Below are 22597 nucleotides of genomic sequence, written 5' to 3'. Positions count from 1 at the left end.
GCATTTTGCCTGTTGGTCCGTTGGTCTTTTTTTCATGTTCGGCTGCACACACAATTGTTGCATGCCGCACACACACACAGCCTGCCTGCCAAAAAAAGGGAAACATCCTGCGGGGAATGGGCGTCTGGGTCACCAGCGGGGTTGGACTGGGTCACCAGCGGGGGAGGAGGGGAGTGCGAACACATAGTATAAACTGTAAATGCCGCACAATGACAGAGTGTCAATTTATTAGGTGCCACAATTTATGGCGGCCGAAACGAATCGGAAAGCAATAGCCAAAACCGGCTGCGTTTTGTTTGCATTTTAATTTGCCAATAATTGAATATCTATTTTTCTTGATGGACAGCCGTATTAATTGACATTAAGTCACGTCTGCCGCATCTTGATTTGATTTTTCCGGTGATTTTTAGGCTAGCTATGAGATCTCTAAACTAAACTAAAAATAAGGAACTTTGATGAAATGCTTCTATAAATAATTAACTTCATGATAAAGCGGATGTGCAACTACAGCGTTTATAAATAAAATCATGGCAATCATTGGCGCGCCAAAGTTGAATTCGCATCGCACTATGAAATGCGTACTATATCTGCGTGTGTCTGAACTTTCAGCGATATTTAAACTTTTTGTTCGTTTCTGTTTTTTTGTGCAGTCGTCGGTTATCGAAGCCTCGACGTATGCAATAATTTTTTCTAATCGCTTTTTCCGCCTGTTTTGAGCTGCAGAAAGTTGTTTCCTTTTTGTTTTCTGGTCTGCTGGAAAGTTGCGTGTGTTGTTTGTTTTACGTAAAAGTTAACGCATTATTTTGCCGATTGATCGCTGGCTGCCATTACACTACCAATTGCACTCCATTCTGCATTCTGGCTGCGTTTGCGAAACTTTTCCTCTCTCCTTTTCTATGCACGATGTATAAATTACTGCAGTTTTTTAACAAAACATGATAAAAAATTGTGCGCAAAACAAAATTAAAGTTTATGCAGTTGGCTGGGGGCAGTGAAGATTGGCTACACGTGATTGCCGCAATTAGTCTGGAAAGTACAACGCATTCGAAACAAAGCAACGTCGGAGTGAGCGCTTTAATTACAGGTAAAATGGAGCTAAATGAGTAATTACTTATTGAAAAACACCTAAGGGCATAAAAAACATTAGGTAGTTGACGCATCCTGTAAAGAATACCATGTCCACTATTTTGTGGTGATGGCCAACCGTTTTGTTCTGTAGAGTTTACAACTTATTTTCAACTAACCCAATGCTAATTTAAAAACCCCCGTCCACAGTTTCCACACCCCTGATTTCCATTCAAGCTTAACTCAGCGGTAAAAATGTATTGAACACTTGCACGCTCGGCATTCGTATCGTTGATTTTTCCTTTATTTCCACTCACCCAGAGCGAAATGCCAAATGCAACAAACATATGAGCAAATATACTATCCTAACCCCGGTGTCCCTTGGGAATAACCCACACCCACACCCACACCCATATCCACACCCATCCCAATGAGCCATATTCCTCATAATGTAGCGAACGATTTGTATTTTGTATAAATTTTACAGGCAGCGTTCTCCGCTGGCAGTTCGTGTTGTTGTTATCGCCGGTTATATCCGTACGTATATATATATATATAAATCGGGAAAGGGGGCGGCAAAAAGTGGGCGGGCGAACGGGGTAACAGTTATGTATGAAATATAATAAAATTGTACAGGAAATGACGAACAAGTCGAGAGCGGAGAAAGCTCGATGAGGGAACTGAAGAGCTGCTCGAGGAACATTTTAACCATCGAATGGTTTGATTATTAAATCCATGAAGTTTTTCCACATGCAGATGCACTGTGAAAACATCTAGCCACAAAAAGCAATTAAATTTATTAAAAATAACGTGTCCATCACTTTGGACTGCTTTTTTGTGGTGTCTAAAAATGTATGACAACATTTTACTGTAAAGATCTACTCTTTTTAAGCATAGTTATACTCAATTAAAGAATCTGATGATTTTTCTCCGTGTGTGTATATATATCAAAATTCACTTGATTGCAGTTTTCAAGTGAAATCCTAGCACACTTCACAACGACTCGTTGGCTGCGCCTAAGGGCTGAGCATTGCAGGATATCGCCAGGCTGGATGGGGAAGAGGTGGAGCCGCCAAGAGGATATAGGAAATATATTCCTATAAATGGGAACACCCCCCCGCCCCCATCGCCACCAAAACCCCCGCGATGTAATTGATGTTTCAAGTAGCAAAGTGCGCGCCAAAAACTACGAGGCCCAAGTTGATTTTGATTCAGTTGCTGCAGAATTTTAATGAAGTCGAGTATTGGCTGCAAGTTTTGCGACTAAATCAAATTAAACCACATGTGCTCCTTCTTCCTGCTTGCAAGGAAAAGCCTAGGAAATGAGCCCGACTTTGGCTTTAGAACGAAAAACTAATGCAAGTTTTACCCCCACGCCCATTTGCTGGCTAACAGCCTATTTGAGTTGGCTTTCAATAATGCTTTTCACGCTAATTAATTTTCGGTTTTACACAAACATGAACCCAATCACACCCGCACACAATCGCAGCCACACACTTTGGGCGGCACTTGACAATTTCCTGAGCGTCAAAAGATTGGGAATTCCTTGAAAAAACAAGTGGGGGTGATTCACGGCAAATCTGTCCAGTTAGAGGATGAGTGTGAGGCGTTTCCTCCCCAACGAACTCGATTCTTTTACCAGCGAGACTCAGTAAACACGGGGGTATATCGTTTTGAAGATGCGTTTGTAACACACGGCCATTTAAAATACCTAATAACTATTTACTGGTTCTAGCAAGCAACAATTTATCTTCAGCTAGAATATGAATATTATATTTTTCTGCTGCACAGCCAAGTTTTGAATGTACACCCTTTTATTTTACACAACACTCTCCCCACATCAGACATTAGAGAATTTGTTGCCCGAGCCTTTCCGCTGGCGTTTCCTGCTGCGAATTTGGCTAAATTGCATTGCCAGGACAACTGAGGCCTCTGAGGCGTCTGAGGCTTCTCGCTTAAGCGAATCAGAAATTGTGGCAGCCACCCCGCCACCAAAACCTCAGAAGAGGCACACGAGTGCCGCTTGACTCGGACGTTTTCCGGGGTTGAGGTAAGGAATCCTTGGATGGGTGGGGATGGGATGGCATGGGTTACTTCTCCTTCACGCCCAATTGATGCGGTCTTAACGCCTGACTAGAGACCACAAATCTGACAGAGGGCTCAGTTTGGAAGCCTGCCTCAAAAAGACCGAGGTTGACTTACGAAAAAAAGGTTTCGGTGTCGCACGGAACGCCTTCTTCCCGGTTTTGTGACATGGGGCGTTTCCAGACAGAAAATGGCGGAAGATGCGAACGCCCCAGCGTTTTCAGATAATCGAATTTCGAACGACCCGGAAAGCCAGCCCCCAAAAAGGTGGATCGATGGGAAGGAGGCGGCTTCTTAATAGCTTTGATCAGTCTTCAATCTAAATCAACCCCACAATGCATTCCTGGCTTACCTCAAAATATGTCTTAAGGTCCTCTGGAATTTCTAGCGTGCTTTGATTGAAGATTTTTTTATAATCTATAAATTTATTGGTTTCCCTAATGCCGAAATTTTAGGAATTAGAAAGCAATGCAATCACCCCAAAAGCTTTTACATTCTCAATCCAAATTGATTCCTTATATTTAGGTCTGTCCCGAACTAATCATTCATAAATACCTAGTTTAACATGGAGGTCTGCCCGTATGATCGGGAACATTAATCAGAACTTTAAGAAACCACTTTTGCTATTGATTAAATTCGCTGCCTGTCGGGGCCGTCAAATGCAGTTGAGTTCCGTGGATTTCGGGCCCGAATTGAGGAATCCGCCAAGGCAAAGCCACCGCTAAGCCGCATAATTATATATAGAATACATAAATGCAGATGCATGCACTGCGTGGGTGGGGGGCACAACGCTGCGGTGTTCAGATATTCCATATAGACATATGGACAAATGGACATATGGACATATAGACGGGCCCGCATCAGGCGAAGCGAAACTCAACTCCACGCAACTCAACTAATGGTCCATTCGTGGCACTTGGTTATTGACGTTGGACTCGAATTGTATTAACAATGCATGCAGCAAGTGCAGCAGCCAAAGCAGGGGGCGTGGCAGGGGCGGTGGAGGAGGTGGGAGAGGAGGAGGAGGAGGTGGAGAAAGAGGAGGAGGTGCCATGGCATAGGGGGCGTTGGGTCAAGCAGCAAGCGGTAACGGTCGCTTTGATGCCAAAATCGAAGCGTGGTCAACTTCATTTCGCTTAATTTCGTGTTGAGGCTCACAAATGAGGTACAGTAGAAGCTCGATAAGGAAACACTTTACTATATAAGTTATTTATGCCAATAATAAGTTTTAATGCTAAAGATATATATCATTTTGCCCCACAAATTGGATAAAATAACGAGGTACTATTAACTGAAAAAAGGTTTTCATACAACATATCAATATCCTTACTTTTGAATCTTGACAGCAGTCAGCTACACAGGTTTAACAACAGGAGTGTCCATTGTAGCGTAGGGGCAGTGCGCGATGCGTGTCCGCTAATCCGCTGGATATGGGATCGGGGGGTTCTGGGGAGGAAGGGAGGTGGTGCAAGGAGGGTGGCAGGTGGGTGGTGGGCAACTCCCTGCGCCAGCCCCCCCGCAACCCCCTTTCGATGCATGCCACTCAGCTATGACATTTTGGCAGCGTCGAGTGCACCAAGACTGTCAAATGAGTTGTAATGAAATCTCACTCAGGACTCTGGATATATATACCTCCGCCGATATGTTAGTGTGTGTGTATGTGAGTGTGTGTGTTTGGGTTCCAGTCAGCTTTGGTCAGCTGCACATATAATAAATAAATTATTTGGCATTTGGCGTGGCGTATTATTGAAGGCAACTGCAGCTGGGTACCAGCAATCACACACACACACTCAGGCACATACTCACACGGACGCACAGCAGCGCCATCTGTCGTCCGCGCTTCGAGACAGATTGGGGCATTAGTGTGATTACCCTCAATAGTCGCTAGTATTTAGCAACCTGCCTCATAATCAGTGGGCGAAATTAACTCTAACCAGGCAGAAACGTACAGTTAAAGGCCTAGAAAAAGCTCTTAAATTTATGTTTGCTATAAACATTTGGCTGTTCTTGTTTCAAGATGCATGCAAATGCAGAGTGCTGCTGTTTCAGAATTAATAGTGACGTTATGGGTCTACTGGATTAGTCACCCTGCCCAAATAAAGCAATTTTGCATGGCGAACGAGAAAAACTTGTGAATAATATATAATTTGCGGCGTAATGAGCCGAAAAGTAAATCCATCCATCCATCCATCCATTGCATGTCCTGGGCCCATAAAACCAGCAACGATTTCTGAGAACATCGCCACATTGTCTGGCCCCGAGGAAAAGCGACGTGGAAAGGACGAGGTGGATAGGAGCACTCTCAGTCAGTCACATGGCAAAAAGTTACAAGTAATACTTAACGCTAAATGGGCACAAGTGCCCACCTGAGCCAGTACCACTTCAGTCTGTTGTATTTTTTTCCACACTCCACGGGCAGGGGAATTTTTGTAATGAAGTTATCGACAAGGTGGATCCGTATACGAATACGAATACGAATCCGAACACAGCCACTAACATATGTAGAACAATATGCAAATGTTACTTTGTTATGCAATTAGTGAATTCGATGCAAGCCACTCGACAGTCGGCAAACAGACAACCGCAGCAACGACAACCGAGTCGCCACTCGAAGGTTCAGTCAGCCAGTTAAATGTATCCTCCATGTTGCAATGCGAATTAGAACAGCAGTGCAAAAAAGTCAGCGTAGTTTGAGCGGAAAGTAAGATACTTTTTATAGAATAGGATAGGATAAGATTCTGTTCGTTCAGTTATAAGATGAAAAGATTGAATAAAGTGCCCAGAAGTATGCTTTAAATCATTTTAAATGCAATGAGATAGTTTCACATTCCTTGAGGTTATCTATCCAAAGTTGTCTTTCTTTATATGGTTATTGCATAAAAATGGTAAATAATACCTTCTCACATTCTGCACAGTACGTCGCGAAAACGCCCACAGAAACAATAAGCCCATTATAAGCTTAGACAGCGAAGTACAAAAATGAAATTAAACGAATATAGGTCGCTTTTGCATGTCAATCAAACGACATAAGCTGGGCGGGATCCGGATTCCGGATACAAGACAAGACAAGAGGAGACGGCGCATCGAGCGCTAACCAAAGCGAGTCACACAATTAATTGAAGCACCACTTACCCAGCCATCTAAGCTCTTTCTTCTTGTTCCTCACTTTGCTGATACTTGAATTCACTTTTCCGCATTCGCAGGCCAAAATGATGGAGAACTCGCACGCCTGGATGGGCGCCACCGGATCCACGCTGGCAGGTTTGTAAAGCTAACCAGACGGGTTGCCGAAAACCATCTGATCGTCGGCTTCTCCACTCTTGATCTTTCAGCAGACAGCTACCAGTACCAGCTGCAGTCCATGTGGCAGAAGTGCTGGAACACCAACCAGAACCTGATGCATCACATGCGCTTCCGGGAGCGAGGCCCGCTGAAGTCCTGGCGACCCGAGACCATGGCGGAGGCCATTTTCAGTGTGCTGAAGGAGGGCCTCTCCCTGTCGCAGGCCGCCCGCAAGTACGACATCCCGTATCCCACATTCGTGCTCTATGCCAACCGGGTGCACAATATGCTGGGGCCCTCCATCGACGGCGGACCGGACTTGCGGCCCAAGGGGCGTGGCAGGCCGCAGAGAATCCTTCTGGGCATCTGGCCCGATGAGCACATTAAGGGCGTCATCAAGACGGTGGTCTTTCGCGACACCAAGGACATCAAGGACGAAAGCCTGGCCGCCCACATGCCACCCTACGGTCGACATTCGGTAGGTAGTTACTGCAGTATAATTCGCTTGAACCATTGCTGGAAACAATTACATTTAAAATTAAAAAAATTAAAATTAATAGGCCTACAAAGTCCAGTATTTGTAGAGTAATAACATTTTCTTTAGAAATTAAAATCTGACGATGTTTCAGCTCCAGAGAACTGGCGTTCTTTTTCATTACGAGACTTTCTTTTTTCGCTTGAAATCTCTTTTAAAATAGGAATAGTTATTATAAAGTATTCAGTTTCTATACTCTCAACATGAATTACCATAGTTTCAGTTCAAAATAATAACTAATTCAAATCAGTATGATAAGTAAGTAAGTCTTAGTGACTCGGATAGCTTAGATGCCCATTAGTATTGTTTAGTATTCGTAAAAAATCATCATCAAAAATTGGAAGAAAAGTGAAAATAATATTATTTTTCTATTGAAAACACAGTTCGATAGGAAATTTAATTACGAGCTCAACGAGGTATGCCATTCCATATTCGGACCAATATATCGAATGTTCTGATCAAAATACTGATATTTATAGTCGCAAAATAACAGAAAAGCGGTTATTGGCAAAAAAATCCACTAAGAATTGAACTTACATTGAGTTATTTTCGAATTACCCTTGGGTTTTCTTGATTACTTAAAGCAATGAAGCCTTGCGAAATATACTGCATTCGGGGGATTTCTTGAACCGAACTAACTGCTCTCGGGTTAGCCCGCGTTTCCCTTGCAGGACCTCCCTCTCAGCTATCCCGGAGCAAGTGGCGGCTTGGCAGGGACGCCCAGCTCCATGGCCTGTCCCAATGGCAGTGGACCGCAGACCGGAGTTGGCGTAGCCGGAGACCAGCACATGTCGCAGGAAACGGCCGCCGCGGTGGCCGCCGTGGCGCACAACATCCGCCAGCAGATGCAAATGGCAGCGGTTCCGCCCGGCTTATTCAATCTGCCGCCGCATCCGGGAGTGGGCGGTGGAGTGGGCAGCGTGCCCGGCGCAGGTGGAGGCAGGGCCAGCATATCGCCGGCACTGAGCAGTGGCTCCGGGCCCAGGCACGCGCCCTCGCCCTGTGGACCAGCGGGGCTCCTGCCGAATCTGCCGCCCAGCATGGCCGCCGCTCTGCACCACCAGCAACAGCAACAGGCTGCGCACCACCACATGCAGCAGCTGCACCTGCAACAGCAACAGGCACACTTGCACCACCATCAGCAGCAGCAGCAGCAGCACCATCAGGGCGGCCATCAGGTGGGCCACAAGCCCGGTTTCGGTGCCAGCTCCAGTTCCTCAGCCTCCTCCTCAATGGGCCAGCACCATCCGCCCAAGGCCAAGAGCAGCCCCTTGCGCAGCGAAACACCTCGGCTGCACTCACCTCTCGGCGATCTGGGCCTGGACATGGCCAGCTACAAGCGCGAGTTCTCGCCCAGCCGCCTCTTCGCCGAGGATCTGGCCGAGCTGGTGGGGGCCAGTGTCTCATCTTCCTCATCCTCGGCGGCCGCAGCATCGGCTCCTCCAGAAAGATCGGCGGGAGCAGCTTCCGCAGCCGCAGGCGCTGATGCACCCAGTTCCTCGAGCAGTGGCGGCATCAAAGTGGAGCCCATCACCACCACTAGCGAGTGAAGAGGGGAGGTGAAATGAAGGAAATGATAAGTGAATGTTAAGAAATGATAATGAGTGAACTCAAATCAGAAGCTTCGGCAGCTTTACTCGGCTTGTGTGAGCCTACGCCTTGGTTAATTTAACGAATTTAGATTGTTTATTATTTTGAAAATGTTGTAACAAAGTATACGTGAAATCTGCAAGCTGCATTCCGTGATTTATTTTAAACACTGTCCATAGAATAAATTGATTCAATTTAGCCCGAGGAAACCGCATTAGGCATTACAACCAGATATTGTACACGAGTTTCTTATATTACATGATATCACATATATCACATTTCAAGTAAGCCCTATAACTATGTGTAAATAAACTAGAGTAAACGATATATACGTTTCAAAGGTTTCCTCCAATCTTTGTGTTTTGCAATTGTGTTTAAGCAATTCCTAAACTTGATATTCAATCGAATTTACAAATAAGCTTTAACCATGTTTAGTTCACCACATCAAATTGTACATTGCAAGCGAGTTAACCAAGGTATAGGCTAGCATGTGCCGGTTTTACTCTAGTTTCCTCCACGCGATCTTCGCCACCTAGTTTCTATTCCTAGCGTACTTACTGAATCAAAATTAAAAGTATTATTATGTTATAGTCCATCAGTCTAACTAACTAAATAGCGACCGATCTCTTTAGTTGTAAGCTACAGCGGAGGTGGAAGTAGAAAACCCGGAACATTCCACAAACCATCCGAAACAGATAACGAACTTTCAATTGTGTTTCAACCGAAACAGAAGCAGGATCCAAACCCCAGCAATATTAATTTAATATTAATGCAATGTGAAGTGAAGGAAATCAAAAGAGTTTAGGCGGATTTAACTTGGTAATTGTGTGCCCGAATTTTGTTTAGTCTTTAATTTACGAGAAGCGAGAAAGAAAATGTACAAAATTATCTAAAAATGGAAACCGAAGCATGTGGCTTCAAACGCAAATGGAATCAACTAAATTTAATGTTTAGGCTTAACTTAAAAACAAGAAATTCACAAAAAATGCCTTTCGGAATTAAATTCAGCGATGAACACACCGCAAACAAAATTTGTAAAAAGCAAACAAACAAAACACGTGAACTTTTTTAACGTATTTACACAAGCGAAATTTTTAGACAAAATTTAGAAGCAACATTTTTTATACCGAGCTCTGCTGCAATCCCGCCAAACTTGAGGCCCCTGATTTGACATTATTGGAAACCCGACGTAAGCCCCAGAATTAACCCCCCAACTACCCACTAGATCCCCTTCTAAAGTGCCTTTTCTAGCCTTAATTTGGACTCTGCTCCACTTCTGACCCGGCCAAGAGCGAGGCCCAGGACTCGCAGCAGGACTCGAGGGTTTATTTGACAAGTCTGGCGACATTATGATAGGATTGAGTATCGAGAGAAACATACTCGTAAATGTATATCGTTTGGTTTTACCCCTTTAGGCGTACTTTCGGCAGCGTTTGGTTTGGCAAGCACACAATTGATTAATCGGACGAGAGTTAATTACGATAATGATAAACACTAAACACAACTATTTTTGCATACGCAAGAACATCTACCATAGCCATAGCCCGTATATAAACACACGATATATAAGTATCTATGTAATCCCGGTCCCCCAATAGACTTTGATGTTCCACACGTATCGAAACTTAACGAATTACTTTCGGAATAGGATGTAATATAAACAATGGCAAGAGTTAGCGGCTAAAATCTACTGGATATTGTGTATCTTTGTACGATCTGGATCAGCGTCCAAGTCCACGTCCAAAACTCAACATTTTCTATAAACTTTAGTGCAAACTTTATGTTCAAATTAACTTTAAATGTCGAAATGAATGTTCTTATTAATCCAAGAAAACAAAAAACCTAAAAATGGAAAACCGAAACGAACAAAAGTATTTTATAAAAACATTGAAAAGTAACCCAACCTGAAAGTCTTCTCATTGCTTCTTGCTTTTCTTGATTTTCTTGATTTTCTTGCATTTCTTGCTTGTCTTGAATCTTGATTGGAATTGCGGTTTGGCTTAGTGTTTATTGGGTATATCTTAGTGGAAACTGGAAACAATCCTTGCGCCTTGCATCTCTCAGAGCACAAGAGGCACGGCCTCTGCCACGGGCTGATTGATTTCCTGGTGGCGTTGTAGCAATCCCAAACACTGGTGCAGGCACTGGGTGCTGGCCGTGGAGATCGCCTTGAGCAGAAGAAGATCGGGATCCGTGGGCGAGAAGGAAGCGCAGTCGATGCTCTCGATGGCCCTGGCCAGAGAAGCGTTGCTGCAAAGGATTGCGAATCATTAGTTTGCGCACAGGATATATTTATAGCCCTAGTTTGCAGGAGGAACTGCTATATTCTACTTGAAATACCACTTTAACTACGAGTTAGTGTGCAGTTACCATTGTTCCGTGAGAAACAGAGCTTGGCGAGCTGAAACCATGGCATCGGAGGCGGCGAGCAATTCGCGCGGAGGCAGCGGCGACGAGTTGCTTATGTCCATCGCCTTCATGTGGCTCTCGACCACCGCCCGCAAGCCGTCCACCCACTCCTGCCTGGCCCTCGCATCGTTGGCCCTCAGCTTCACCGTATCCCCGGAGGCGCAGGCAATGGCGAACGTCCTGGAGTCCTCGTCACTCGGGTACACCACTGCGCCGGCCAGCTGCACCTGGCCCCTTGGAGCACTGGCCAGGACGTGGGGCGAGGGCGCAATGTCGTCGCCCACCGTCGAGGAGTCGCACAGGTAGTAACTCAGCGATCCCGTCTTCGCGTCCACCGTGAACCAGCGGTACTGCCACCCTGCAAAGTGGAAGCTGCGATTAGGGAAGTGGTTCTTTGGGACAGAGTGATTGGTGCGTTTTCTACTGAGCTGGGCATCGGGGTGCTAGAAATAGGTGCTCACCCTTCATCACATTGGTATATTTGCTGAGCTGCCCGCAGAGTTTCAGTTTGGCCGATTCACGAATGATCCTGTTCAAGTTGGTCTCCATTTTGGCGGCGGTGTCCTTGGGATCGGGGCGCACAGGGGGCGTGGCCTGCCGTGGGCGGTTCTTCTTCTTGCGCTGGCGAAGCGAGTTCTTGATTTTGCGTAAAATGTTTGCAGATATATATTTATTTGGTTTTATTTGGTAAAACTCGGCAGAAACTGAACTTAATGAACAAGAGACATTTAACAGTGTGGTGATGTATCAGCCAGCTTTTGCTAGCAGACGATAGTACAATCGATTTCTGCTATCGTTGGTATTTTTACGCGTATTTTTCTAAAGCATACCGCAGCTAAAAAGCTGATTTGAAAAACCCATATATGGTTAATAATAGATTTTATTAATCAGTTAATTCTCCAGCACACAACAGTGTTGACTTATTTTTGAGATATCTAAAACTCTTCAGGCAGAAATTTTTAAATGTGATAAGTATCGATTGCTGCGAGTTATCGAGGTACTCAATTGGTGTGGTCGATTAAAAAAGCTGGAACTGTAGTCTTACAGCCGTTTCGGCCTCTGGTAACACTAGGCATTTCGCAAAATCCAATTTGTTTAAACAAAACACAGAGCGCCCGTTCGGAAAATCGCGGTTTCTTGAAAAATGAAAAATATAGCTTAGCGCGCGGCAATTCGCGAACTGCGTGCAACGGTAATTTGGGCGATTTTCCCAGGGGGAAAGCGAGTGGCAAACAAAAGCAGAGCGAGTGAAAAAAATCAATTTGGTGGCACAAGCAGTGGCAAGAAGAAGAGCCAAGACGCAAGAGAACTGCTTGCGGATGATGTGATGATACAGATATACATAGCATATACATATATACAGGCTATATATACATCTGGAGTTTGTGTTCAAATTGAGCCAATTAAAACATAGCGGATTTTCGCCCGTTGTTCGCTGTAGCGAATGTTTGAGTGTCCGTTTTTCAAATAATGTTTATAACTGTGTGCCTGCGCGAGTTTTATTTCATGTTTTTATGCTGCGTGTGATTTATGACATTTAACGGGAGTACATATGTGTACTCTGTGTATATACCACACATGCACCCCCGTGCGTTGGTGTGTGTGTGTGTGTGTGTGCCTGTCTGTTTGTATCTCCCTCTCACTCCCACTCGCATGAAAATGCGAGGGTGACTGAAGAAAAAAACTCCACTCCCTCCATCTAAAAATAGGAGAACTACACAAATTGTGTGCAAATTATGTGCAGCATTTAGAAAACCAAGAGAAATACCCATTACTAATCAGCATCTCTGCTTTCCCACACATTTTCCACCCACCCAAACACACACGCACACACACACGGGCAAACACACGAAAAACCGCAACAAACACAACAGCAAAAGAGTGACCATGAAAATGCCAGCGAGAAATTCGCGAAAATCAATGAGCAAAAGCAGCGGCTCATAATAATAACTAATAATAACAGAGCTAAAACAAGTGAAATTCGAGGCTGGAATTCGTTATGCTGCAGTGCCCATCGTCGGATTAAAAAGCGGGCGGAGACCCTGCTTCCCAGTTGAACCTCCCCCTCCAGTGATTAACCCCCGGCCGCATTAACCCTCGCCCCGCTGAAATGGACGGCCAGCGGGCCAGGGACCTCCTGACCCTCCTGCAGGAACGGGTCGTCTTCCTCACGGGCGGACGGGACCGGCGCGGCGGACCGCTCCTCTGCTTCCCGGCCACGCCCCGTCGCGATCGCCTAAAGCCGGAGGATCTGCGGCGACTCCTCAGCTACCTGATCAGCATTCCCAGGTGAGAATGTAGTTACTATCACTTACATTTGAAGGGTTCTATTGGTTCCTAATTGGACCTGGTCAAAGATGGTCACGCCATGTAGAAGTGCTAATATGAATATTTTCTACTGCTCTTTAATCAGGAATATGATTATAACCTTTCTTTGTGGTCTTAACATACAGAAAACTAAGAAATGTATGCGCAAAAGTTATAAATAATTAGCGATAAAAGGGGGAAGTGCAGTCTATTATTAATATATGTGTTCATTTTATTACGTTTACTTATGGTTTGATAAGCACTAGTTGTGATAGGAGTTAAAATTAAATTTATTAAGTAAAAAGTAAGGAGATTTTCACATCTTTTACACTGTAATATGTGACTTTTACCGATTTCATCACAAGCAAGCACAATTTGTAGCGTAGGCATTTTCTTTTTTATGTACATTTTGATTTACGAGCTCCAAATAAAGTACAGAGAATTCTTGGAACTCATAATGACTCACCCAAATCATCGTGCACCTAATTAAATTTTACATTCCTCAGCTGACACATATATAGATATATTTTGTATTTGATCAATTTGTAGTTTTCCAACTCAGTTAAGTGCACTTAAAGTGGATGCTTTAGGCGCATTGCATGGCTGCCAGCTTTAGTTACAATTTAGATGAATTGAAAACGTCAAGTTCTTAGATATTTACACTGCAATGTTGCCTTTGGCGGCACAAGTCCACACTTCTCTGGCCTCCTGCATTTTATATTTACAGTACAGGCAGCTCTCGTTATCAAACAACTTCAAGTTATCATACTAATTTGAAAAAGTATTTGTAGCTTCATGAATTCGGTGTAAGTAGGATTCCAGTTTCAGTTAGCCCTTGAATTTAATTCCGTAAACCTCGCAGCTGCGGTTTCACGTTGCTGGGGCCCACTGTACCAGTACAATGGCAACCCATTGTGTCAGCTGACGGCGCGACATCGCTGGCTGCGCTTCGTTTGCAATTTCGGTAGAGTCGCGACGTCGTCGCCTCACCCGCACCTCTATATATCGTATATATATTCTGAATAGGGGGAGGATGCAGGGGCGGCCAAGGGAGGGGCGGGGGAAGCAGCTGCTGCAGCTGCAGTGCCACATTCCACTTGATTTTCCTGTTATAGTCGCAGTCGCAGTCGCAGTCGTCCGCCTGCAGTCGCATTTTTATGAATCATCATCGTTCGACGATTGCAAGAACAGCACGCACATTGTTCTCGGCTCGCTCTCTCTTTCGCACCGCGTATGCCCGTCTCTTTCTCAGCTGGCTGCTGTTGACATTGAATCGCCGGGAGTGCGGGTCAAAATGGGTGGCACCGAGCTGAGGTCGGGCTAAAAAAGTCATAAAAGTAAACGTTCTCCAATAAAAAGTAGCAGCAACAAGAGTTGCATAAATCTGTGCGGCGAAGAAAGCAGCGAGAACCGAGAAGAAACAGCAGAAGAGCACACAGATACAAACGCATACATACATATGTACATATGCATGTACATATGGACAAAACCGGGGACCGGCTTCCAAAGTCTTCAAGACGCGAGCTCGAAGAATGCGAATATTTTTTGCTGCTGCCCCAAACACTAAAAAAACCACAACAAAAACCGAAATGAGCCATAAAACGAGAGGAAAGAAAAGAAAGGGTAATTTGGACGAACAGTGCTGCCTCGATAACACTGAAATGCAGAGACTAATAGCGCACTCTGTGTAGTTAAAATAAAAGTGTTGGTCTGAATCCATTGTTTGCTTAATGGGATTAAGCTTGAACAATAGTTTGAGCCACAAACCTTAAGGAGAATATCTGTTTAAAGTACCATCCCTCGAGCCAAATTAATCAACCAGCTAATACACTTTAACCCCAGACTAGAGAATCCCCAGAAACGGCCATCGAGATGGCTGCCAGCGGCGAAAGAGACTCGAAATGATAATCAGACCCTCGAGCTGAAGATGATGGTGATGGCGACCCGAGATTGCGACACACGCCAAGAGTATCTGATGAGAAGTAGAAATGGTATCTGCCGCCGAGTAGGAAATCTGACATTCCCCAATCATTGAGAAGTTTTGAGAAAGGGAGAAACGCACACCACACGTTCCTCGCTCATTTAGTCATGCTCATTGGCGCAATCATGGCCAGATTGGAGATGTTGCAACTCAATTGAGGCGCTAACAAGTTTTCGCCAGCCGTGAATCACTGCGAGCCGAGTTCCCACGCCGCATCATCCCACTTGGGATCCCACTGTTATCAGCTATCAGCTATCAGCCGGCTAACAAGCAAAGCATTGTGCTATCGGTGTCCCACATTTCAGCGGATCCCCCGCCCGGAAAACGAGGAGGTACACAAGTAATGGACACTTCAGGTTCGCCCGATAAGCAAATCGACGTCGTAGTCCATTCTCCATACTCAATGCTCCAAATATACGAAATGGTAGTGGGGTTCCCTTATCTCATCGCCGCCATCCACGGCATTTGCGGTCCGTTCTGGCAGTCTGCCCACTGTGTGCTTTGTCTGCTCACTTCGCCTCTCCTCTCCCTCCTCCCGGGTGCTTCTGCTGACTTGGTTTGGACTCTACCCACACCTTTCCTTGGGGTAGATCCACTGCTGACCATGGGTTTATAAGAAACTAAATCCAAGATGTTTAGGCTTACCCGTTTTAAAATGTTTCTCCGACTTTAAAAAATAACTTTTATCTCCACTTTGCTAGGGTACTCACCGCGTCGATTCCAATCACCTAATTTCCGCTTTTGTTTTGCTTGCCTTCGTTTATGTTTCGCGTCGGTTTTTGTTTATTTGCTCTGGCGTGAAACACTTTTTGTTTATTTCTGCGCCTGTTTGTTCCTTTGTCTCTCTGTTCCGAGACTCGGCCAAATTGGCAACTGAAGTCAGGGCGTCTTCTTGCTGCTTACTGCTGTCGTCAATGCAAATTCCGTGAATCGAGTGAATCGGGGGAGTTCTCAGTTCTCAGTTGTCAGTTCTCAGCATTTGAGACACGTACATTCCCTCAACTTCCTTTTTGGGGGGGATATTTCGATGTCCCCGCTCCCTGGAAAAAAAACCTCGGATTTATGGGTTAAATAAACGATTTTTGATTGGACTTTGTGTTTGGTTTCTTTTGGTCGACTTTGAAATGCGGGCGACACTTTCCTCCTGTCCCCTTTGTCTGGGCTTAAATTTCGATTTTTAATAGCCCCTTTCGAGCGTTTTATTAGTCATCAAAAAGTTGCCCATGCCCCTCCGGAAAAATACACCAAATTTCTAGATATGTTGCACGATAAGAAGTGGAAGAAGTTGCGGGAGGGTTCGAGAACTTTTATGGGACTCAAGCGTTGGGAACACCGGTATTCTGGGTTCTCAAAGAGTTTCGTGTTCGAGGCAAACTCACTCGAACTTAAAATGCATTCGTAGAGACGCCTCTTCACTGGTGCATTGTTCTTCGGGGGCAAAACCCCTAGAAATGCCCATCAAGTCCAACCGCACGACATACGTATAAACACGAGAAGATAACGTGGTTGAAACCGAGAACTTAGAACGATTCACAACCGGCCACAATCGGGCCAAGAAATAGCGGCAAAACAGAGGGAATAATAGAAATTATAGGCGGAATCGAAGGGGGCGGAGTTGCGCATAGCGCACACATCAATGAGAGAAATATTTATAGTTAATGGAGCGATTAAAATTCAAAAGGAATGCAAATCAGAGCGTTGGGCGGCCTCTTGGTGGCACATGGTGCTGGCCGAGGTGTGCAGGAAATTATTAGCTAAAATTGGTGTCAGAGCAATAGAAACCACCGACCTCAGGCCAAAGAAGCAGCCGTGCGGTCTTAATTTATGCAAGCGACGTAAACAGAGCAACGAACCATGAGCGATCCGCGACACTCTCACTCACGTACTTCTGGGAAGACCATACACTCGAAGAAAACACTAGCCAACAGCCAGGCATTAACTTGGACTGAAACCAGTACCAAGTACAAACCTAAGCTACTCTAAGAAGATAACTCCAAAGATCAACATATACCCATCATAACTCAATACAGAATGTTTACTGCATAAGGTACAAGTGTTAGGTAATATTGCCCAAACTAGGTAGTAACTTTCCCCAGTGTACCGCCACTATCGCCAAGTTCTCTTTCGATCGCTCTCTCCAACCGAACACACCTTTCACCTGGCTTATTTTCCATTTCCAGCGACGCCGCCAAGAACCTCGGATTCACAGTCATCATTGACATGCGAGGCAATGGCAACTGCTCGACCAACGTGAAGACGATACTGAAGGTGCTGCAGGAGCACTTCAGCGCGAATATCCACAACGTGGTGATCATCAAGCCGGACAACTTCTGGCAGAAGCAGCGAGCCTCGATCTCCTCGCACAAGTACAAGTTCGAGACGACGACGGTCTCGATTGAGTCCCTCAACAAAATCGCCGAGAGCCACCAGCTGACTGGTGACTTTGAGGGCCAGCAGCTGTACGATCATCAGCAGTGGACGGACGCCCGGCTGGCCATCGAGGACTTCTTCTGGCAGGCCGGGGACATGGCCGATCGGATCGACGATCTGCAGGAGGACCTCAACCGCAACGACTTCGCCGAGGACGTGCCGCTGGCCAGGCACGCCATCGATCACCACAACGAGATGCGCAAGAAGATCACCAAGCTGCCCATCGAGGATCTCGACATGCAGGGCAAGAAGCTGCTGGCCAAGATCAACGCGATGGCCCCGCCAGGCGGTCAGGTGAGCATTCGAGTAAAGGATTTGCACATCAATCGAATTGAGTGTTAAATCCTTAAGTGTGTTGCTTACGTCCAGCTTAACTTCCGTAAATATAAAGAGTAAACAAATAAAAGGTGTTACGAGATGTTAAATGAATACATTTGGGCGTAATAAACATTCACATATTTAACAGAAAAAGTCAATAACCTCTGTCTAGCATTCACTTGCCAGATTGAATGCCAAAAAAATAAATCCATCGAAAACATTTCAGTCTATTTTTATGTAAATTGGTTGTTTTGTCAGTTATCTGAGTAGAAGAAATTTACATTTATTACATTTGTGGTATTATTTATTTCACATGCAAAGTGCCATTTCATTAAAGCTCGTAAAAAATCAATCCAAATTAATTATTCAAACATTAATTGCACAACAATCGAAAAAAGTGTTACATTTCCTGTCGAAAACGGTTTATAAATATTTAAAAGATAAACTTTACATAAAAAAGACACCCAAGTGAATATTTATCCATGTAGTTTATTAATATCTTTTTGTGTGAATTTTTTGATAATTATTGCCCCCTGTTTTACAGGCCCCCTCAAATTCTGGCGGATCGGATATGGACTCGGGCCCCTCCTCCGCCGGACAGCAATCTCAGCCCTCGCAGCAATCTCGTTCGGTGGGCGGCAACCCGGACATGTCCGCCGCCGTGAACAAAGCCCTGCGGCAGATCGAACTCATCCACACCGGTCAGGAGAAACTGCTGATGCTGTGGCAGCACAAGAAGGTGAAACTGGACCAGTGCTTCCAGTGGCGCCTGTTCGAACAGGACTGCGAGAAGATGTTCGACTGGATCCTGCACAACCGCGATGTGTTCCAGATGAGCTACGTGGAGATTGGACACAACTACTCGGTGGCCAAGTCTCTGCAGGATGAGCACCAGAAGTTCGCCGTTGCATCCATGAATGTATCCGTGAATATCGATAGGATTTTGGCCGTGGCAGCTCGGCTGATCGAGAGTCAGCATTATGCGGCCCAGCACATCAAAACGCTGGCTCAACGTTTGGACCGCACCTGGAAGGACTTTGCAGCGGGCTTGGATGAGAGAACAGCTGTCCTGCAGCTGAGTGTTCTTTTCCACCACAAGGCAGAGCAGTACTGCAATAGCGTGGCCAGCTGGGCAGCCGCATGCCAGGCCTCGCAGCCTCTACCCTCGGATATCCAGAGCTTGGAAACGGCCATCCGGACTCATCAGTCCCTGTACGAGGCTATGTGCCAAGCTTACACCGAGGTTCACTCCACGAGCAAGAAGCTGCTCTATCAGCTGGATCATTTGGTGCAGGTCTGCAATCAACCTCCGCCTCCTGGTGTCCCGGATCACCGTAAGAATAGCAACGGCGGTAGTTTTAACAAGTACGAGAGACAGAATCCAGCCGCAGACTACAGCGAAGGCGCCAGTCATGTTCTGGCTGTGATTCACCAGATCCTGAGTCACCATCGCACCCTGGAGGCCAAATGGCATCAGGAAAGGCTACGATTGCATCAGACCCTAGCTCTCAGACTCTTCCAAGAAGATGTGAAGCAGGTCTTGGATTGGCTGAAAAATCATGGCGAAGTTTTCCTTAGGAAAAATACGGGTATAGGCAGAAACTTCCACAAAGCCCGCGTGTATCAGACCTCGCACGACAACTTCGAGAACGTTGCACAGAACACCTATAGTAACGCCCAAAAACTCCTGGCAGCTGCGGACGAATTGGCCAGAAGTGGCGAAGCGGATCCCAATGAGATATACTCTGTGGCCAGAGAATTGGAGCTTCAAGTGGGCAGTTTTGCGGAGAGAGTGGAGCAAAGGAGACGCCGCTTGGATATGGCTGTAATATTCTACACACATGAAAAGGACGTGACCGCCTGGATAGACAAACTTCGAACGGACGTGAGCACGGATGAGACGCGTCTTTCGCAGGAGAACCTCGAGGGCATTGAGCGCATATTGCAGCAATACCAGAGGGATCAGCAGGAGAGCTCCGTCAATGTCTGCCTTACAACCATCTCCCAGGGTGAAGCTCTGCTGCAGGAAATGCGATCCCTGGAGTATGCCGACAATACGGGCTCCATTGCCGCTCTGGAGGCTACCCTGGAGAAGTTGAACAAACAGAAAGTGGAGTTGGAGGAGCTCTGGTCTGCCCGCAAGTTTCGCGCCGATCTCATACTGCGTTTGCGCTACTTTGAGCGGGATGCCAGATTGCTGTCCGTGCAAATGGAGATGTGGTCTGAGGAGCTCCAGCATGCCGACCTCTCCAGGGACTACCAAAAGGCCGAGCAACTTATTCGCATGCACAACGAATCGGTGACGGAAATACAGAACGCCACCTACGAGGTCGTGCAGCAGGGTCAGGACCTGCTGCAGCTCTTTGAGAACGCTGGCTTCATCTCCATGGCGGATGCCACGCACACGGCTCAGGCTAGGATTGAATATCTGCTAGACTTCTTGCGTGAACGGGAAATCGATCTGGAGGAAATGTCCGAGGCTAAGCGGGCCAAGCTTGAGCAAGCGGTGCAGCTATGTCAATTCCAGAACGATGCCAACCAGGTTATCTCGTGGATCCGCAATGGAGAAGCCATGCTGGTGGCTAGTTTCGTTACGCCCAACAGTTTGCAGGAGGCCGAGCAGCTACGCAAGGGTCATGAGCAGTTCCAGGTAACACCAATTAGAATTCCAAATAGTTGCACGAATATTAATATATTCCTTTCCTACAGATTGCCATCGAGAAGACGCACACATCGGCGGTGCAGGTTAAGTACCGAGCAGACGCTCTCATCAATGCTAACCATTACGACCCGCTATCCATCGATGAAATCAGCGACGATGTGACAAAGAAGTGGCAGCAGCTGGTGACCTACGCGGAGGAGCGGCACAAGCTGGTGACCGCCTCGATAAACTTCTACAAAACAGCCGAGCAGGTGTGCTCGGTCCTGGACAGCTTGGAGCGGGAGTACAAACGAGAGGACGACTGGTGTGACGGTGGTGGAGGCAGCGACAAAGCCCAAGCCATTGTCCAGTTGATCTCCAAGCATCAGGAGCAGAAGGAGGCTTTCCTGAAGGCCTGTACTTTGGCGCGTCGCACAGCGGAGACTTTTCTAAAGTACGCAAACCGATCGCAGCAGTGCTACCAGTATAAAGGAAACTGCGAGGGCCACGTGAAGAGCAAGCTGGATAAGCTATTGACTCAGGAAAATCAAGTTCTGGATTTTTGGACGCTGCGCAAGAAATCGCTGGATCAGTGTCAGCAGTTCGTTCTCTTTGAGAGAAGTGCCAAGCAGGCGATCGAATGGATTCACAACACCGGAGAAGCGTATCTCTCCTCTAGATCCAATCTGGTGGGCATAAGCAAGGAGGAAACGGAAGGGTTGCTTAAAGAGCATAATGAATTCCGAAGCACTGCAAAGGAAACTCGCGAAAGGGTTAAGCTTCTGATCCAACTAGCTGATAGTTTGGTGGAGAAGGGTCATGCCCATGCCAGCGATATCAAGCAATGGGTGGCGTCCGTGGATCAGCGGTACAAGGACTTCAGCAACCGCATGGACAGCTACTGCGAGCAGTTGGAGAAGTCTTTGGGCATGTCCCAGCAGCAGTTACTTCTGGGCTCCGATGGAAACAGTTCGATCAGTTCCTCCTCTGGGGATCGTCACTCGGATCCCACGCTGGAAGCTAAGCTAAACAGCAGCAATAAGGAGAACAAGGAGATAAACGAGGAGAAGCGCAAGTCAGCGAGGAGGAAAGAGTTCATCATGGCTGAACTTATGCAAACGGAGAGGGCGTATGTTAATGATCTGGCCACTTGCATCAAGTGTTTCCTCGAGGAATTCCGAGTGGGAAAAAATGTACCTTCTGCCCTCATTGGTCAGGAAGATGTGATATTCGGCAACATCAGGGAAATACACCACTTCCATCAGAAGATTTTCCTGCGAGAGCTGGAAAAATACGAAACCATGCCTGAGGATGTGGGCCATTGCTTTGTGACCTGGGCCTCCAAGTTCGATATGTATGTGCACTACTGCAAGAACAAGCCTACGTCGAATAATTTGCTGGTCCAGCACGGCGGCAGTTTCTTTGAGGAACTACAGCGGCGCCTGGAGGTGGATCACCCCCTGCCCGCCTATCTCATCAAACCTGTGCAGAGGATCACCAAATACCAGCTGTTACTTAAGGATCTCCTTTCCTGCTGCGAGGAGAGCCACGGCGAAATCAAAGAAGGTCTCGAGGTGATGCTGAATGTCCCTAAAAAGGCCAACGATGCCATGCATCTTTCGCTGCTGGAAAACTGTGATGTCTCCGTAGACAAACTGGGTGAGGTTGTGCTGCAGGATGCCTTCCAAGCCTGGGACACCAAGCAAATCATCCGCAAGGGCAGGGAGCGCCGAGTCTTCCTATTCGAGTTGTATCTCCTGTTTGCCAAGGAGGTAAAGGAGTCCAACGTAGTCAAGTACCAGTTTAAGAGCAAGCTCATGACCACCGACATGGGCATCACCGAGCACATCGAAGGCGATGAGACAAAGTTTGCCGTGTGGACGGGACGTTCGCCCATGCTCTCAGATTGCAGGATCGTGCTGAAGGCCACGAGCTTGGAAACCAAGCAGGTTAG

At 46.3% G+C, this 22597-nt stretch overlaps 3 protein-coding genes across 6 annotated transcripts in view; 2 read left to right on the top strand and 1 right to left on the bottom strand.

The window, feature by feature from the left end:
• Nucleotides 1-10247, top strand: part of LOC6532307 (protein bric-a-brac 1) — a 59461-nt gene extending 49214 nt beyond the window's left edge. The window contains exons 2-4 of one of the 4 annotated variants that reach the window (XM_015193792.3): nt 6354-6411; nt 6486-6910; nt 7639-10247. In XM_015193792.3, the coding sequence (XP_015049278.1) occupies nt 6354-6411; nt 6486-6910; nt 7639-8517 (1362 nt within the window). In that variant the 3' untranslated portion in view covers nt 8518-10247. Of the gene's footprint in view, nt 1-6353; nt 6412-6482; nt 6911-7620 lie in introns of all 4 variants that reach the window. The other 3 variants (XM_039374845.1, XM_015193791.2, XM_039374844.2) reach the window with 3 other exon arrangements.
• Nucleotides 10248-10545: 298 nt separating this feature from the next.
• LOC6532306 (oxysterol-binding protein-related protein 11) lies at nt 10546-11709 on the bottom strand. The gene is made up of 3 exons (XM_002093030.4): nt 11428-11709; nt 10928-11324; nt 10546-10807 (listed from the first exon to the last, which is right to left on the bottom strand). Exons 1-3 carry the CDS (start codon nt 11513-11515, stop codon nt 10618-10620), a joined length of 675 nt encoding a protein of 224 aa, XP_002093066.1. The 5' UTR covers nt 11516-11709; the 3' UTR covers nt 10546-10617.
• Nucleotides 11710-12003: 294 nt separating this feature from the next.
• LOC6532304 (triple functional domain protein) overlaps nt 12004-22597 on the top strand; it is a 39607-nt gene continuing 29013 nt past the window's right edge. Inside the window, exons 1-5 of the mRNA XM_015193790.2 lie at nt 12004-12158; nt 12841-13255; nt 17435-17978; nt 18547-20652; nt 20712-22592. Of these exons, the coding sequence (XP_015049276.1) occupies nt 13077-13255; nt 17435-17978; nt 18547-20652; nt 20712-22592 (4710 nt within the window). The 5' untranslated portion in view covers nt 12004-12158; nt 12841-13076. The remainder of the gene's footprint in view (nt 12159-12840; nt 13256-17434; nt 17979-18546; nt 20653-20711; nt 22593-22597) is intronic.

The sequence above is a fragment of the Drosophila yakuba genome, chromosome 3L, assembly GCF_016746365.2.
Source record: "Drosophila yakuba strain Tai18E2 chromosome 3L, Prin_Dyak_Tai18E2_2.1, whole genome shotgun sequence".
NCBI classification, from domain to species: Eukaryota; Metazoa; Arthropoda; class Insecta; order Diptera; family Drosophilidae; genus Drosophila; species Drosophila yakuba.
This window is presented reverse-complemented; position numbering and strand designations above follow the sequence as displayed.

Bases quoted from the DNA above. Each gene is read 5' to 3' on its own strand.
- LOC6532306 (XM_002093030.4), bottom strand. From the start codon at position 11,515: ATGGAGACCAACTTGAACAGGATCATTCGTGAATCGGCCAAACTGAAA. The intron at 11,325-11,427 runs GTGAGCACCTAT...TCCACTTTGCAG, and splicing joins ATATACCAATGTGATGAAGG to GGTGGCAGTACCGCTGGTTC. The intron at 10,808-10,927 runs GTAACTGCACAC...AATCCTTTGCAG, and splicing joins CTGTTTCTCACGGAACAATG to CAACGCTTCTCTGGCCAGGG.